Source organism: Phyllostomus hastatus, unplaced genomic scaffold (assembly GCF_019186645.2).
Source record: "Phyllostomus hastatus isolate PE091 unplaced genomic scaffold, TTU_PhHast_1.1 phas_scaffold_200, whole genome shotgun sequence".
Classification (NCBI taxonomy): Eukaryota; Metazoa; Chordata; class Mammalia; order Chiroptera; family Phyllostomidae; genus Phyllostomus; species Phyllostomus hastatus.
In genome coordinates this window covers 2,756,271-2,775,551 of record NW_025334016.1, presented here as the reverse complement: position 1 = coordinate 2,775,551, position 19,281 = coordinate 2,756,271, and the positions used below count along the sequence as shown (strand labels likewise).

Below are 19,281 nucleotides of genomic sequence, written 5' to 3'. Positions count from 1 at the left end.
CATGTCAGTGGACAGAGTCACAATTTTGAGAACAAGCTGGGAAGCAGAAGTGTTCATAACATGGTTTAACATAATGTACAGTGGAATGAGACTTAGGTTTGCAAAGTTCAATGACCTATACTATGGAACCAATCCTTTTCTTTTAACCTATCAGGATTTCCCAAATAAAATACAAATGAAAGTTCTTGAGAATGAATTATGCAGAGTGTTTTCCTAGAAGCCCAAGAGGCCCTAAGATCTACATTAAAGACTTCACCTTCTTTTTCCCAGAGGAGAACATGAGCTCTTTCTATGTCATGTCTCATTTCTTGGGATATAGTAGAAGAACCAGCCTCAACAATAGGAAGGAGAGTCTGATTTTCCTTCCCACTGTGAACTTGGGAGAGTTGATTACCACCTCTGAGCCTCCAGGACCTCAGTTGTGAAATGGAGACCCAGAAAATGATCTCTATCCTTTGTGTCCCACTTACTCATTTTCAGTAGAAAACATTTCTTGAGAAAGGATCATAGAATGGTAATTGTGCACCTTGATCAGACCTTTGAAATGACTTAGTCATATCTTCTCCTTTTATAGCCACAGAAGTTGACGTGTCCCAAGTAAACTACATTATGAGAGCCCAGAACCTGGTGGAAACACCTATAGTTGCTATGGAGAGGATAGCTGGCCAACTCAAATGAAGAGTAAGAGTTGAACTTGGCTAAGACAAGGAGGGCATTAAGGCTCTCTATAACAAATCACCAAGGAGCTAGAGCAGTTCCCCAGATGGTTAAAGCCCACCAGGACCAAAATCACTACCTGAGGGCACATTATTCTGCCAGGTAGTGATGGTGGCAGAGAAAAGCAATGGCCTGCTAAAGAGGCCACTGCAGCCTGTGACAGCTCCTAGAAACCCCCAGTGACATGACTATCACTGCATTCCTAAAATAAAAAGTCTGAAACCTGAAAAAATTGTGGAGTGAACATCTTGACAATGATGTTTCTGTAAATACTTGGTTTAATGGGCACTGTGTGTCAAGAAAGCTTTCTTGGATTTATACCAGCACGTATTCCAACAAGCTCTAAGCACAACCCCAAAACTGATCCTCGGATACTCCTGTGAGGTGGAGCAAGGCTAAACCAACTTCCAGAGATGGTGGAAGGGGGCAAAGAGAGGCTGAGTATCCTGGTGAGGCAGGATCCAGAGAGGCTGCCTGGTGAGGCAGAAGGGAGCTGAGAGGAAACCAGAGTGAGGACTGTCTGGATCCTGGATGGACCTCTGCCTCTCCCTGCGTCACTCTTCTGTCTCTGCACAAAGCTCAGCAGGATATGATTTTCACAGCTGGTGACCCAAGCCTCCAGCAAGCACTAAGAACCAGGCCCAGTGGTCCCATGGGGAGGACACTGAGCATCTGGCCTACAGGGAGGGAGACATAGGCAGCTACTCGGAAGGTTGCACTCTGTGCTGGGCCCTGTGTTGTACAGCATGCATTACTGGCACACGCTGTCTTCATCTTTGGGAAAACCCAAATATGGAGGAACTCTTATCTATCCCCATATTACGCATGAGGGAACTGCCGCTCAGAGGGAGTGGATGAATGTCCAGGACCCATGACCTGACAGTGGTGACCTGGGATGACCCAGCCAGGTCTTCTGGCCCCATTGTTGAAGCTGGCTGGGCAGCCTCTGACCAGCCCTCTATAACCAGCTCTCTATGACATGCCAGGAGGCAGCAGACAGTGATGAACAAGGTGAAAACCTCTCATGTGGACACTCATAGCAGAGTGGGTAGTTTTCTGCAACACTTAATGTGACAACTTAAAAAAAAACACAGCACACAAAAGTGCTTCTAAGACTCATACGTGCTTTTGAGTCTATCACTTGGGACACAATTCATACAGAATATACTTGTAATCTTAAAACGTGTATTCAGCCACTGATAAGGCTATGTTACCCTATTAAATATGTGAAGAACAAAATAGGTGTTTCATTTGAGAATGAGCTTTATAATTGTGTTTATACTGTAATATTTAGTAATCATTAAGAACTGCTTGAACTGCATGTCTTGGATCAGATAGTGGCCTTTAGGTATTTCTGTTTAATGTACCAGTGTCCAGGAAAGAGGACAAAAGGATATATTCCAAGTGGCAGTTACAACACTGGCTAATAATCCCTGTCTCAAGTACTTTTATTTATTTATTTATCGTTTGGACTGAGGCAGGATATAAATAAGTGAAATCAACTGGACTATAAACCCTTTCATACATGTTTTATGTTTTCCTCACCGTTCCCCATTCCTCAGGTAAAGCCCAGTTGCATGAAGTAAAGACTGACTGCCATGCCACCCCCTCTGCCACCACCCTCTGCCACCACCCCCTGCTTTTAGATGTTTCCCATTATAAATGAAGCCTTTGGCCCCACAGTCATGGTCTCCAGCCCCCCATTCCACCCTTAATTATTGCCATCATTCTTGGAGCCCAGCCCCCACTGCCCCTCCTCCAACCTCCCACACTCTTCTCCCCCTCCAACCTAGAGGTCTCACAGGCCATGACTTGCTCAGAACACCTGAGGAAGTCTCCTCACCCCATTACCTTTGCCGGCTACTGCCACCAGCACCCCCTGCCTATGATGTCACCATTAGAAACTGCCCTCCATCCCAGATTCCAGCTACTCCCAGAAGTGTACCTCCCCACAATGTCACCATCAGAAACTGCTCCTAATCCCGGATTCCAGCATCCTCACTGACCGCACCTTCCACCCTCCAACTCTCTATGAGTCACCTCCTCCTGGATGTCTCACAGCTATTGCACTCCCAAAATGACTGAAACATAGGAGTCAGATGCAGGAGGATGGATGGATTTCCATCCTTTAATGTCAACCATTGATAACACAGCCTGGTTTCCTGAGCTATGGGACAGTGTGGCTTGGGCTGCTGTGATGACTCTTGCCAGACTCAAGGTTCAGCCCCTCTTCCTGGATTCAGGCATCTGGTCAAACAGACTGAAGGCTGCATCCTGAGGGCGGCGGCAGGGCTCTCCATCGTTGCTTGCTGCTGGGTGATCTGTTGTATCTTGCTGGGTGATCTGCAGCTGTCCGTTGGTGGCCTCAATGCCTACCATCTCCACAATGTAGTTGGTCAGGCAGTCCAGCATGACCATGTGGAAGTCATTTGTGGATGAACTCTGATGTTGACCGTGCTGATCCTTTAGTAGAAGGCGATCCACATAGGTCAAAGGGCACTGAAACTTCGCTGTTAAAAGAAGGTCCGGAGTCTCAGAGTTTTGTTTCTGTGCCATGATTGCTGGGTTTGGCTCCAATCAGCTGTTCTTAGTTCTCCAGCTGCCCTGGACCTCTGGAGACACCAGTGCCCAGCTCTGCCTGTTAGAGCTCTGTGCTCAGCCCCTCGTTGCTCAGGGAGTCCTTTGTGACATCCTAGACTTTGGGATGTCATCGGTGCCCATTGTGACCTCATCAGGCCCCAGCCCAGAGGTGTCCATAACAGGGGCCTGGTTACTATAGTGACTGGTCCCTGACTTCAAGGGAACTGGCATTTCCTGCTTGACTTTAACATTGTAGAAATAAATGTGTTTCAATGGAAAACTTTTCATCTTTAACACACAATTCCAGGTTACGTGATTCTAACCTTATATTGCCTTCAGGGTCCTTTACAATCTTTGGTTAGCTGTAGTTTACTGATAAACAAGTAAAATGTGTTGTTCAGTTGAGATTAAATTGCCCCCCCACCGTGATATAAAGAAACCAGTTTTGCCTCCATGTGTACATTCACTTAAATATACTTGATTAATATCCCCACATCTAACTTTTGTTTTCTCTTTTGAGCCAGTTATAACACTTGTCCATTCCCTCATTGAGTAAATACGATCTTTCAACACATGTTCATTTCATATATGTATGAATATCTTGATTTTGCACAGTTTGAAAAATACCTTTTCATCATTGTGGAAATCACAATGAGGTGCTCAATGGATTCATCTACCAGAACTGGGTACATATTGTTGAGAGACAGAAGTGTGCCTTGTACTCATTTTAAGCCCAGATGTGTCTTTTTCTGAGCTGTCCTAGGTGAAGCCAAAGCACCAAGAGTTATTTATTCTTTTTTATCATCTTCATTTTCCTCTCTACTAATTTTGTGTTTCTGCTTTGTTTTTGGTTCATTTACAGCTGATAACAGTTATAGATATTTCCATTCCAAAAGACAGAATGTAGAAGGAAGAAAGGAACCTCTGATCCAAGGAATTTCAACATCCAAGCAGGCAAACCTTCATATCTTCAATGCCTGGGAATAATCCGTGGTGACTTGAGACTCTTCCTTCTGATCCCATGACTTTAGCTGGGTCCATAGCTCTGACCTCCACATTCTGGGGTCTGCCTTCAAAATCATCTTTCCTTTATTTTGAATTGAGCATGTTTGCAGCTGAGTAATTTATCAGCCTGTTTTCTGCTTGTCAACACTTGGGAGTTCCACAGCCTTCTATCATTTCACCCTCTGTCTATCTTTTCAGTTAAATGTAGCATTGTTTCTGATGATTTAACATATACAAACAGCTTGCAGCCTCCCATGTATGACATGGGCATTGATGTCCTTACACAAGAGGCTCATTCACAGATCCCTCCTGGAAAATCCCATTTCTACTTATTGGTTGCCTCTGCTAAGATGGCTGGAGTTATCTATGATTTGCATCCCATATCACTCCAAAGAGCCCTCTGAATCCTCTGAGCTTTTGATACCTCAGAGGTACTAGCACATGGATGGCTAGCTACGCCCTTGATTTTATCTCCACAGGACACTTTCCTGACAGTGAATTTTCTGGATAGACTGAGAGTTTCTCATATCTTCATATACTGGTTCTTTTATGCTTAACAGTTCTTTCCTCAGTTTATGTTTTTCCTCTAAAATGTAACTATTAATAGAAAGAAACAAGGGCATACCTTTAACAATTTCCTTGGAAATGTGGTCAGCTACATTTTCATTGTTACAATTCAGCTAATTTTTCTGCCACGACATAACAAGAATCCCCAGCTTTCTAATTTCCAATGTTTTCCTTCTAGACCTTCTCCAGAAATACCTGACACTCCTGCTTCTATCAACAGTCCATTCATGATGACTTAGGTATTCTCTAAGACAATTAGGCCTTCTCTGCTGTGCTCCTCAATTCCTTTGAGCTCTCACCAGCAGCACTTTTGACATCTGTAGTTCCACTAACTGTTCAACATACTCCAGGACTTTTTTTTTTATCATGCTTCTCAATATTATTCTAGCATATACCATTATCCAATTCCAAAGCCACTTCCACATTTTTAGATGTCTGTTATGGCAGCAAACCACTTCCTAGGACCAAAATCTGTATTATATTCCTATGGCTGCTCTGATGCATTCATTGCTACATGTTTGGTGGCTTAAAACAACACGCATCATATTAGTATCATACAGCTCTGGAGATAACAAGTTCAAGTTAGATTCATGGGACTGAAAACAAATTGCCAACAGGGCCATGCTCCTGCTGGAGGCTCTAGAAGAGAATGAGTTTCCTGGTCTTTTCCAGCTCTCAGGGCTGCATTCCTTGTCTGTGCTCACTTCCTTCAGCTTCACAACCAGCAGTGAGGCATCTTGCTCCAGTGGTCAAATTTCCTGCTTCCATGTCACATTTATCTTTGCCTACCTCTTATAGGACTTGTGGGTTTGCCACTTGGGTTCTATCAGAGGATGCAGAATAATCCCCTATCTCAAGATCCTTACCTTCATCTTGTATGTAAATTCTCTTTTGACATATAAGGCAACATGAACAGGTTGAAAGGATTTGGATCTGGTTATCTTTGGGGGTCATTATTCAGTCTATCACAGGAGGAATCCCCCAGAAACTCTAATAGGTAAGTGAGGAATTTAAATAAGGAAAGAAGGAAGCAAACAAAGTGTTCCTTGTTAATTAAATAGCACTGAAGAAATTTAGAAAACACACTTGCCAGGGGAAGATAATGCCCCAGCAGTCTGGACCATCATGCTATTGGGCAGAGTAGGCTCTGACAGCCTGATAACGGCTCTCCCAAAGAAAAGCTCAGGTACTGACTGACATTTGAAACACAGGCCAATACACACATAAATGGTATGGGCTGTGGGGCTATGGGCAGAATATGGACAGCATCTGCTACACTCTGAAATGTATTTTATATGCTTTCCTTATAAAGTCTTTTCCTTTCTCCCTACCTCCTGTCCACTTTTCCTTCCTTTATTGAACAAATGTTTATTGTGCAGCTCACCTGGTATCAAGCCCCGAGTTAGATCCTTGATGTTCAATGTTAAACAAAGTAGACATTATTGCACCATTATAGAGCATTTAGTCTAGTAACAAAGATGGATGTTAAACAAATACTAAAATACAGATGTAATTTCAAACTATTTTGTGTGAGTTTGCTTACTAGTCAGGGCATGTACCTAGGTTGTGGGTCCAATCCCCAATTGGGCCGTGTGTACAGGAGGCAATCAATTGATGTTTCTCTCACATCAATGTTTCTTTTTCCATTCCCCCTCTTTCCCCCTTCTCTCTCAAATCAATAAACATACCCTCATGAGAGGATTTTAAAAAATGAAACTTGCATGATGAATATTAGTTAAACCTATTGTGGTAATAATTTCACAATCAAATCATCATGCTGTACATCACAAAGTTACACAGTTATGTATGACAATAATTTCTCACCAAAGCTGAAGAAAAAATACTTGCTGTTAACTTTCTGAGGCCTAGGGAATTCTATGTCTAATTTTTGTTCTATAAAGATCTGTAATTATATCAACTGAAAAATTGAAATATATATCAAAATGTCAGAATTTTTAAAAATGGGGAAAAGTAACTATTCACACAATCACAGTTGTTAACCTCTGGGGCCTAAGTCAGCAAGGAAGCCAACAAGCCCAATGCTCAAGAACTGTTACTTTGAGTTGGTTATTACAGACTGTTGTGGCAGGCTGCTTCACAAAGTAGCTTCAAAAATATTCAATTTGGTCTTTCCTAGAGGCAAGAGACATAACGTATTTATTATGTGTAAAAATTTTCACTTAAAATTGTGCCATAATATATTAAGTTAAAATATTACCATGTAAAATGAAGTAAACTATATGATCTCAACTTTAAAATGTGTATCTTTCCTTATTCTATTATACCTCCACCTTCAGCCCACCTTCTCCCCTTTTATGGCCAGCTAATTACCTCAAAATCCTCCCAGACACAGATAAAACATTACTTGTTCTTTGAAGTTTCTTTTCACTTTTTGTAAATAAAGTTTTTCTCATATTTGGGCTTTAATGGCCTTCTCTAGAAGATAATATACAAATATATTAGTTATTTCCATGTGGAGGGATTATGGGTCATTTATATTTTCCTGCTTATACTTGTGTATATTTTATAATTGTTTATATGAAACATGGATTAATTTTATAATAAGAGAAGAGATAATATAATTTCCTTAGAAAATTAAAAGGAAAGCATGTTCAACTGGGATTCAGACAGGGGCTTGCTTTATTTATGTATTTATTTTGTTATGTATAATTTTATTTTATTTCTTAATAGTTCATTTTTATTTTATCTTGCCATTACCATTTATCTCCCCATACCCTCTTCCACCTCTACCCACCCCCTCCCCCTCACAATCACCAAACTTTCATCCATGTCAATGAGTTCTTTCTCTTTTTTCCTCAATCCCTCAACCCTCTCCAAACCACTCTCCAAGCTGTCAACCTGCTCTCTAACTATGAGTCTGTCTCTATTTTGGTTGTTAGTTTGCTTTGTTCATTAGATTCTACATATGAGTGAAATCACATATTTGTCTTTCTCTGACTGGCTTATTTCACTTAGCATAATGTTCTCTAGGTCCATTCATACTGTGGCAAAGGGTAAAATTTGATTTTTTATGTCCAAGTAGTATTCTATTGTGTAAATGTACCATAGCTGTTTTACTACTCATCTACTAATGGACCCTTGGGCTGTTTCCAAATCTTGGCTATTGTAAATAATGCAGCAATAAACATAAAGGTGCTTTATTTTTTTTTTAGCATGATGATGTGTGGCCATCTATACTTAACACACACAAAAATGGCAGAGTCAGGAACTACTGTAGTGCATTTCTCAAAGAATGAGGCAGCCCTGGACTATCACATTTCAAAATACATGAAACTGAAATAACATATAGTCTCCTCCTCATCACCTGTCTCTCCTCCAATATGTCTTATCTTAGTTTGCACTGTTTCTCTAATTACACAACCAGCTGTCAAATTCATCCTTGACTAGTCTGTCTCACTTACTACCATGTTCATTGGGTACCAAATCTCAATTTTTCTTCAGAAATATTCCTCAGACTATCTTCATCTTACTGTCATAGTTTAGGTCCTCATTCCTTTTACCTGGGTATTGGCCACAGCCTCCTTCAGGTTTCTGAAGTCTGGTCTCATCCCTTTCCAAATTATCTTCTTACTGCTCCACCTTTCATTTTTGTTTTTTAAATTTTCAAAAATATGATCATGCTAGTGCAATATCTCCATTTTTTATGTCTGCTGACACTTTAAGCCTCACCCCACCATCTTCTCTTTCTCCCCAACATGTGGGCAAGCTTATAAGAAAGCTTGGGTGGCCTTGGCTGGTGTGGCTCAGTGCATTGAGCACTGGCCTGTGAACCAAAGGGTCACTGGTTCAATTTCCAGTCAGGGCATATGCCTGGGTTGCAGGCCAGGTCCCCAGTAGGGGGCATGCGAGAGGCAACCACACATTGATGTTTCTCTCCCTCTCTTTCTCCCTCCCTTCCCCTCTCTCTAAAAATAAATTCCCAAAGAAAGTTAAAAAAAAAAAAAGAGAGAAAGCCTAGGCGTTCCCACCTTTGGTACTTGTGGTAGAGTCAAACCACACAAGCTCCTTCCCATGCATGGCCGCACTCCCTAACTATCATAAAACCCTAAGCCAGTTTTCCTTTCCTGGTCCCTCATGCCATTTTAGTCCATACTTGGGAGTAACCCTGCTCTGCCCAGAAAGCCTCATTATCTGAGTGATCCCTCTTTTCATAGCCTCTTGAGGGGTGTGTGTGTGTGTTCATTGATCTTCACATCCTAGTCAGTTTTGAGGTTGAGATCCATTCTTTATCTTCTTAAAGGTGACCACAACAGTATCCCCGTGATGTTCAGTTTCTGCTTTCCCTTATAGTTCAAAGCTCTTAGTATGTCTTATAGGGCTCTTCACTACCTCTCTCCATCCCATCTTTCTAACCTTTTCTCCCGATCTCCTCCTCCCCACACAAACTTAACTTCTATCCTTACTTATCTAGTCCCAGAATATTCCATGGCCTGCTGTGATCTCTGATTGTCTATCTACTTTCCCCTTTTCCTGGGATGGCCTTCCGCTTCCCCCTTTTTTCCCAACTCCCAAGCCACCTTCTTTCTGCATGATGGCTATAAAATGTTTTTCCTGTTTCCTCAGACCAAGTAAAATATGATGTTTTCTTAAAGTCTCCAGTAACTCCTATAGATAGAAATTGTCTCTTCTTTTCCTGGTCTACGATGGCACTTAAATCACTGTTCTTGCTTGCTTACAGGTATATCCTCCCATGCAAGACTATGAACTTTTTGATGGTAAGTCATTTTTACTTCATCTGATATGTTTTGTCTCTGCCACACCCTTAAGATATTAGTAATAAGTAATATTAATTGAGTGATTTTTAAAAAATTAAGTGGAAATGTTGTTAAGAATGAAAGTGTATTGGTAAAGAAAATATTTTGAGCTCTCTGAGACAGAACAAGAACTAGAATTTCCCTATATTTGTCTCTAGTGTTACATGCAAATGAATGTTAAAAATTGTTGGGTGACTAAATAAAATAATTGTAAAATAGTTAAAATCTAGACACCAAAGCCCTTTATTTTGAAGAGCCATTAGGATGTACAGTACAGCATAAGAAATATAGTAATATTCTAATAACTATGTATGATGCCAGGTGGGTACTTGAAATATCACGAGGACCACTTTGTAAATGTTTGTTTAATCACTATGCTGTATGCCTTAAACTAATACAAAATAATATTGAATGTAAACCGCAATGGAAAAAAAATTAAAAACAAACAAAAAAGACTTATTTGGAGGGAGAAGCAGGTGCCATGAGCTATTCACCAGTCCCAGATTATAAACATGTCATTGCTACTGAACTAGATTCCTTGATGTCTAAATGATGCTTGTCTGTTAAATTTAATAGCCATAGAGGAAGCAATGTGACCTCTATGGCTCAACAGTCATTAGATAATTAGCTACAGGAACAAAAATGACCTGTGTGTGTTATTATCCTCACCCATAAAAACACATTTGCAAACTATGGGTCACCTTGTTTTCTTCTGTTTTGGCCAGTTTGCATATGGAAGGGTTAGGAAACCTTACTATATACCACTGCAAGTGCATAGGTGCTAATTTCATCTAAGAGCGTGCCTTGTGCAACATTTTATCAAGAACCTACACAACAACCTAGAAGATAACCTTATCATGGCAAGAAGAACAGTACATTGGATCATATTTCATTCAGTCATTCAGCAAATATTATTTGAGCATCTAGTCTATACCTCTATCAAAGCAGTCAATCCACTGTGTCCTGCTTATCTCCTTACAGGCTTCTCTCCTACTATAAGTCTCTGAGCTTTTAAGCATAGGGCTTATCCTATTTTTATATAATAACCACTAATGCATACTGGTTTGGCACAGACATCCAGTGCCAAAGGATATTTGGCCTCATTACCTCGTGGAATTTACTGATACCTAAAAACTGGGAATACTGAATGCAATGAAATAATACAAATGTGAATTTCTATATTGAAGTTCACAAAATCAACAGCCTAAATACATATAGGGAAAGACCCAGCTTGAGAGTGGTTCATCTGAAAAGATATGTGCAAATGTTTTTGTAGTCCACAGTCTTAGTGAGATTGTTCACAGGTTAATGCCGTTGCTATGGAAAAATAATAAAAGTCAAAAAGCCAAATGCTCTCACAGCTTCTATATGTGACCCACTATTACGGCCATGGGAGAAGTGATACGATGCTAGTCCATGGACACCGACCTTCTCCAAGTTATCAAGCCTGCATGGCAGGCATGGCAATCAATCTCATATTACCTAGTTGGTTCTTTTGCCTATTCCCACTAGTATCATTTTTTTTCCATTACTTTCTTCAAACCATATTTTCCTTCATTTACTACCTAATCTTAGCAGATGTTAGTGCCTGCAGATAAGCCATCAGTGCTACCATTGATCAGTGTGTGCCAGCTTGAAGCAACTGTAACTCTCAACTGGAATCCTTCTTCTCAATTGCCCTGGGGAGGGCTGGAAATCCAGGGAAGTTAACTCCCCCTGAGAGCAGCTGATTTATCTTCCAACTGCCAATGCTATATGGGAGTTGGAGAGTATTTCAGTTCTCTTGGCCTGAAGATGGGCTAATTCTGATGTATGTTCTGCACTGTTTCCTAGCATTTCCCATTGGGATTGAGTCCTGTTGCCCATGGCAGAAACCTGTTCCACATTGCACAGTTTATTGGCTTACTTATCTTCCCTGACTGATTTTCTTAGTTACCCTAATGATAATTCTCAGAATTAACTTCCAAATAAACTACTTGCACACTAAGCTCTGTCTCAGGATCAGCTCTGTGGGGTACAAAATTAAGACACTCCCTTTCAGCAAAAGCTCTCACCTATTCCACAGAGAGAACAGAGACTTCACCCAGATCCCAGGTAGAGGTACAACTAAATCTACACTCATACTTCTTTCCATTTCAACTTTGGTGGAAGAATTGTCATATGTTATCCACGTTCATTAGTCAAAGATTTTTAAAATATTTTATTTTGAAGTAATTTCAGATTTACAGAAAAAAAATTTAAATACAAATAATTCCTATATACTTTTCAACCAGGTCTCCTAAATGCTAACATGCCCGCTTTTTAATTCTCACTGTTAATTTTGTTTAATTGTGGTTCTCAAACTATGATGCATTCTCAAATGTTTTTTTCTTTATATATATATATATATATATTTAAGATTGTATTTATTTATTTTTAGAGAGGGAAGGGAGGGAGATAGAGAGGGAGAGAGAAACATCAATGTGTGGCTGCTGGGGGTCATGGCCTGCAACCCAGGCATGTACCCTGACTGGGAATTGAACTTGCAACACTTTAGTTCGCAGCCTGAGCTCAATCCACGGAGCTACGCAAGCCAGGGCTTCTCAAATGTTTTAAAAATATGTCCAATCCATCGAAGGGCAATATTTTTGTTTGTTTTATGTTTTTGTGAAACATAAGACAGAATCATTAGAAAAGCAACAATGACCAAAGAATGACACACAAAATATAAGCTCCTGGTTTTCAAATATTTAGTCAATAGGTATCAAATGATTATTACAAATAGCTATAAAATTTTTAAAATATTTATTTTTCATTTCCATATATATCTTGTCTTAGACTAGTAACTCAAAGCTGATAGACTGGCATGGGTCTACTGACCACAATGACCAGCATTACTCTAGATAACAAAATCCATAGTCAGGATTTTCACTAGCCAACTCTAACATTTCAACCACACCCTCCACCATTATAACCGTTCCTTTCATAAGCATGTTTAAATATTTTCCTTCTTAAAACAACAACATTCACAACCCAGTCCCATCCCTGGGTACCACCTTATCATTTTATCCTTATGAACAAAAGTTTTCACCTCCTATCATTGTATCTTCTACTCACTCCTTGGTGCCTTGTAATCTGACTCTGTCTCCACCACTTCAGGCAACTGCATCTGCTAAGGACCCAGTAACTTTCTAGTTGCTAAGTCCATTAAAGACATGGGCCACACACAGGTCTTTATCCTGAAGACTTTTATCCAACCTGTAAGATAATGGGCCACTCTCCTTCCTCCATCCTCTTGGCTCCTCAGTTTTTGGGACATCTCCTTTGGGTTTTCTCCTATATACACACATTTTTCCTCAGTACATCTGTTTCTTTTCAAGGATCTTGTCCTCATGAACCTCTATTTCCATTCTGTAATCTTTCTTATTGAACAAACACTTCCATTCACATGTTTTTGTGATTTTTACCCATGATTCCAAAACCTATATCTGGAGCTCAGACTTCTCTCTTCGAGCTACAGTTGTTTGTCCCACAACTTGGCCCAAACTAACCTTATTCTAACTCTGCCACCTACTAAAAGTCACTTTATTCAGGTTCATTAACTTCTCTAATTTTCAGGGGTTTTTAATCTGTAAAATAAGAATAATATCTGACTCAGAGGTCTGTTATACAGATTAAATCATGTAGTGCAGGTAGGAGTATAGAGCAGTGCCTACACATAGTAAGATCTCAATACACCTCAGATATTATTATTTACTTCCTCCTGGATTTTCTTCTCATATTGGTCCCTTATCATATTAAATGTGGCTAATGTCTTATCAGATGGTTTTCCCTCCCTCCCTTCCTTTCATCCTTTGACAAATATTCACTGAGTACCTGCTATATGCTAGGCTATATGCAAGATGCTAAGGACAGAACTAAGGCACAGAGTCCCTATCCTCATTGAGTTCACAGTCTAGTGGTAATAGATGTTAGAAAACCCACCGTGGTACAAAAACTTGGGTGTTATCTGTCACTTCTTCCTCTCCCTTATCCTTGTCCTTATCTTTATCCTTATCCACTAATCCATTGGGCAAAAGGACAAAAACATTTGAACAGACACTTCATAAAAGAAGATATATAAATGGCTAATAAGCACAAGAAAAGATATTCAACATCTTTAAAATATATCCAGCATTTTAGGGAAATGCAAATTAAATTACAATGAGATACCAGTACGTGACCACTAGGATGACTATAATAAAAAGTCAATAACAATAAAACATGTCAGGTGTTGGGGGGAATATGGAAACACTGGAAGTCTTATATATTGCTGGTGGGAAACTAAAATGGTGAAAACACTTTGGAAAACCTTGGTCAGATTCTTAAAAAGAAAGATACTTATCATACTGCTCAGTCATTGTATTCCTAGATATTTTCCCTAACAGAAATAAAAATAGATGACCCAAAAAGACCTGTACATGAATGTTCATACCAGTTTTATTCATAAATGCCCCAAACTGAAATCAAAGTTGAATGCCCATCAACAAGTGAATGGATAAACAAATCATGGAATGTCTATACAATGAAGTACTGCTCAGCAATAAAAAGGAACAAAGTTATTGATAAGCACAATATGGGCACATTTCAGAATCATTTCACAAAGTGAAAGAAGCCAGACACAATATTGTTCATGCTTTATAATTTCATTTATATGAAATTCTAGAAAAGGCAAACTAATCCGTAGAGGTAGAAAAGAGATCATTGTTGTCATGAGAAATGTATGGGGCCCTAGGAAACTGGAAATATTCTGTAAATTTATTATGGGAGTGGTTTCATGGGTATATACATAAATTTTACCACCTATGTCTTCTAGGATTGTTATGGTTTCATGACTTAACATTTGGGTCTTTTATCCATTTTGAGTATATTTTTGTATATGGAGTAAGTTGGTGGTCTAGTTTCATATTTTTGCATGTACCAGTCTAGTTTTCCCAGCACCATTTGTTGAAGACATTGTCTTTGCTCTATTGTATGCTCTTCCCCCTTTGTCAAATGCCAATTGCTCATATAGGCATGGGTTTATTCCTGGGCACTCTTTTCTGTTCCTTTGATCTATGTGTCTGTTCTTGTGTCAGTACCAGGTTGTTTTGATTGCAGTGTCCTTATAGTATAGTTTGATATCAGGTATTGTGATCCCTCTAACTTTGTTCTTCTTTTGCAAGATTGCTTGGGCTATTTGGGGTATTTTTTGGGTCCATGTAAATTTTTGGAATATTTGTTCTAGTTCTGTGAAGTATGCCATTGGTAATTTTAATAGGAATTGTGTTGAATGTATAGATTCCTTTGGGTACAACTCAATACCAGGAAGACAACCCAATCAAGAAATAGACACTTCTCCAAAAAGGACATACAGAGGGCCTATAGACACATGAAAAAATGCTCAATATCACTAATCACTAATCATCAGAGAAATGCAAATTAAAACCTCAATGAGATGTCACCTTACACCTGTCAGAATGGCTACCATCAATAAATCAAATAGCAAGTTTTGGGAAGGATGTTGGGAAAAAGGAACTCTAGTGTACTGATGGTGGGAATGCAGAGTGGAACAGCCACTGGGGAAAACAATACGGAGTATTCTTAAAAATTTAACAATGGAGTGTCCTTTTGACCCAGTGATTCCACTTCTGGGAATATACCCCAAGGATCTCAAAACACCAATACAAAAAATACAGACACCCCCCTATGTTTATAGCAGTGCTATTTACCATAGCCAAGATTTGGAAACAGCCTATGTGCACATCGCTAGTAAATGGATAAAAAAAACTATGGTACATTTACACAATGGAATACCACACAGCAGTAAAACTGAACAAAACTCTTACATTTTGCAACAGCATGGATGGACCAGGAGAAAATTATGTTAATTAAATTAAGCCAGTTGTTGAAAGAAAAATACCATATGATCTCACTTATATGAACACAATAAAGCAATGAAGAAAACAGTAACAGAAGCTTAAATACATAAAACAGACTGACAGCTGCCAGAAAGGAGGGAAGTGGAGTACAGGATGAAAGGTGGTAAAGGGTTTAACCAAAAAACATTTATGCACAACCCATGGACACAGACAACAACATGGGGATTGGCTTGGGGAGGGGAAGGGGTGGAGTTGGGTGGAGGTAGGGAAAGGGAGAAAAAGTGAGAACAATTGTAAAAGCATAAAGAAAGAAAAATAAATAAATAAATAAATAAATAGTTCCAACTTTCAGAGCTATGCATTTTCCCAGCTCACATCCTAGAATCCATGGTACAAGATAGCATTTATTCCATCAGTCTAAATTTCCATACTTTTAAAATCCCAGTTTCTGTTCCAATTTACTTTAGTTTTTTATTTGCTTGCTTTTTTCCCCTCCTTTTTGTTTTTCTCACTAGGATTTTTTCAATATGAAAAGCCAAGATGTAATGATAGAAATACATGAGGCAGAATATGTAGTGGTGTAGTCCACAGAGCCCAGACATTGGGATCAGACATGTCTGATATGTCAGACTGAACTTCAGATTAAACCTGGGTTCAAACTCAGCACTGCCAACTCTGTAACTTTAAGCATATCATTTAACTTTTCTGATTCTAAGTTTCCTCATGAATAAAATTGTCATATTTATACTTTTCTGAGAAACTTGGGAAGAATTAAAGAATGCATACAAATCTTATAAATTATATTAAATGTTTGATAACTATTAATTCTATTACTCCTCAGTTTATATAATTAAGATAGCTAATTATAACATCCATGAATCAATTTCAATTAATATTCACTCTAGTTTCACATACTTTCAAAGGCCACGAGCCATTTGAGTTTGGGTCATTATGGTTTACACTTTGCATACTTACAATGCTAAGAATTTACTGGGCTCCCAATTACATTTGCTAAATAATGAAATGGCTGAGGAGATATTGGCTGGGTGACTTTCCCAAAAAGATTTGAATGGTCCTTCGATTCAAGAGTTCCATGTTTTCCATTGGGTAATTCAGCAATAACCAAAAGAGAAACAAAGACCAGCCAAGAGGCCATTTAGGAAACTAGGTAGTAAAAACAGTTATATAATCAGAGTGTATTTTTTTTCATGGTGAAGGGAAGTATGAGGAGGTAAAGAATGGAATAAATCCAGGAAAATGGGGCAATGCCATTTTTTGTAATTGTAATCACAAAACAATCACACATCTGTGAAGCATTAGTCACCTGTAAAAATAAAATGTGGACTGTGAGTCATACTATCTCTTATGGTAGCATTTAAAGGGCTAACATATTTACATTATAACCCTGCTTCATGTCCTCTCTGGTTATTGTGACAATGCCTGGAGTTTTAGTTAGAGAAAGGAAAGACATCATCAATTAAGTGAAAGCAGTATAGAAAGTCAGAAAAGATCAAAAAGGATTCTGCATCTGAAAATGTTTCAAAAACTGAAAATATTATTTAAAACTAAAATAATATTATCTGAGCCAATGAAGACACAAAATTTCATGGTGCAGATTTCCACTTGTTTCAAGTATTTGTTCAAGAAATAGTAATGAAAATGAGCTAATTTGATGGATGACATTAATGCTGAGATTTTTAAAAAATTATAAGCTATTATGGACTCATACAGAAGTTAAATACAAATTTTTTAAAAGATTTATTTATTTATTTATTTATTTTAGGGAGAAGGGAAGGGAAAAGAGAAAGAGAGGGAGAGAAACATCAATATGTGGTTGCCTCTTGCACATCCACTACTAGGGACCTGGCCTGCAACCCAGGCATGTGCCCTGACTGGGAATCGAACCTGTGGCACTTTGGTTTGCAGGCCAGCACTCAATCCACTGAGTTACACCAGCCAAGGCCAAATACAAAATGTTTAAAACATTTTGTATTTAATTTCTTTTTTCCTATTTTTAATTTTTTTCACATTTTTTAAATTGTTCAAGTACAGTTTTCTGCCTTTTCCCACCACCCCAGCCCAACCCCCCAGCCCAAACCCCCAGGCCTCTCCACCTCCCTCCCGCCTCCACCCCCATTTGTTATTGTCCATGTGTTCTCTATAATGGCTCCTGCAAACCTTTCACCCTTTCCCCCTAAAATCCCCTCGCCTCTCCCCTCTGGTCACCACCACCTTGCTCTCAATTTCAGTGTCTTTGGTTATATTTTGCTTGTTTGAGTGTTTTGTTGATTAGGTTCCTGTTAATGGTGAGGTCATATAGTATTTATCTTTCACTGCCTGGCTTATTTCACTTAGCATAATGCTTTTCAGTTCTATACATGCTGTCATGAAGGGTAGGAGCTGCTTTTTTCTTTCTGCTGCATGGAATTCCATTGTGTAAATGTACCATAGCTTTTTGATCCACTCATTTACTGATGAGCACTTAGGTTGCTTTCAGCACTTGGCTATTGTATATTGTGCTGCTATGAACATTGGGGTGCATAGGTTCTTTTGGCTGGTGTTTCAGGGTTCTTAGGATATAATCCTAGCAGTGGAATTGCCAGGTCAAAAGGCAGTTCCATTTTTAGTTTTCTGAGGAAATTCCATACTGTTTTCCATAGTGGTTGCACCAACCTGCAATACCAACTGTGCACTAGGGTTCCCTTTTCTCCACAACCTCTCCAACACTTGTTGTTTGTTGCTTTGCTTATGATGGTCATTCTCAACGGTGTGAGGTGGTATCTCACTGTGGTTTTAATTTGCATCTCTCTGATAGCTAGCAATACTGAGCATCTTTTCATGTTTCTCTGGACCCTCTGTATGTCCTCCTTGGAGAAGTGTCTGTACAAGTCCTTTGCCCATTTTTAATTGGGTTGCTAGTTTTCTTGCAGATGACATGATAGTGTCCATAGAAAATACTATAAACTCTGCCCAAAAATTGCTCAACCTAATAAGTGAATTTGGCAAAACAGCAGGATACAAAGTCGCTATCCAGAAATCAAAGGCATTTTTGTATACCAACAATGAAACATCAGAAGCAGAAATCAAGAAAAAAATCCCTTTTGATATAGCAACAAGAAAAATAAAATACCTAGGAATAAATCTAACCAAGGAGGTAAAAGACCTGTACTCAGAAAACTACACAACACTGAAGAAAGAAATCAAGGAAGACACAAATACATGGAAACATATACCATGTTCATGGATTGGAAGAATTAACATCATCAAAATGTCCATACTACCCAAAGCAATTTATAGATTCAATGCAATCCCTATTAATGTATTTAACTTCTGTATGGGAAGAGTTGTCATGTGTAAAGGAACATGTATAAAGGACCAATGGACAAAGCCAACTGGGACATAGTATTGAGTGTGGGAGGTGGGGGTGGGTGGGGTGAGGTGGGGGAGAGTGATGGGGGGTAAATGCAGACAACTGTACTTGAACAACAATAAAATAATTTTAAAAATAAAAATAAACAAATAAACACTTGGTGCCTCAGTTTTCTCACCTGTAAAATGGAGATGATAGTATATAGCTGTTTGGGCTGTAAAGAGTTAATATTTTTGGAAATTTAAAACAGTGACTGCTACATAAGAAATATCACATATGTACTTTTTGGGTAAATAAGAAAGGAAAAAGAACTTTTGGACTCTGGTTATCTAAATGAGAAGTTCAATTATTCCAAGTAACAAATTTATGAAACAAATATAATCTAACT

At 39.0% G+C, this 19,281-nt stretch overlaps 2 protein-coding genes across 8 annotated transcripts in view; both read right to left on the bottom strand.

Moving 5' to 3' along the window:
* The window catches only part of SYTL5 (synaptotagmin like 5), a 212,491-nt gene that overhangs the window by 125,474 nt on the left and 67,736 nt on the right, over positions 1-19,281 (bottom strand). The window lies entirely within an intron of this gene.
* On the bottom strand, positions 2,938-3,273 carry LOC123832687 (huntingtin-interacting protein M). Its single transcript, XM_045860428.1, has one exon. It carries the CDS (start codon positions 3,271-3,273, stop codon positions 2,938-2,940), a length of 336 nt encoding a protein of 111 aa, XP_045716384.1.

Bases quoted from the DNA above. Each gene is read 5' to 3' on its own strand.
- LOC123832687 (XM_045860428.1), bottom strand. From the start codon at position 3,273: ATGGCACAGAAACAAAACTCTGAGACTCCGGACCTTCTTTTAACAGCG.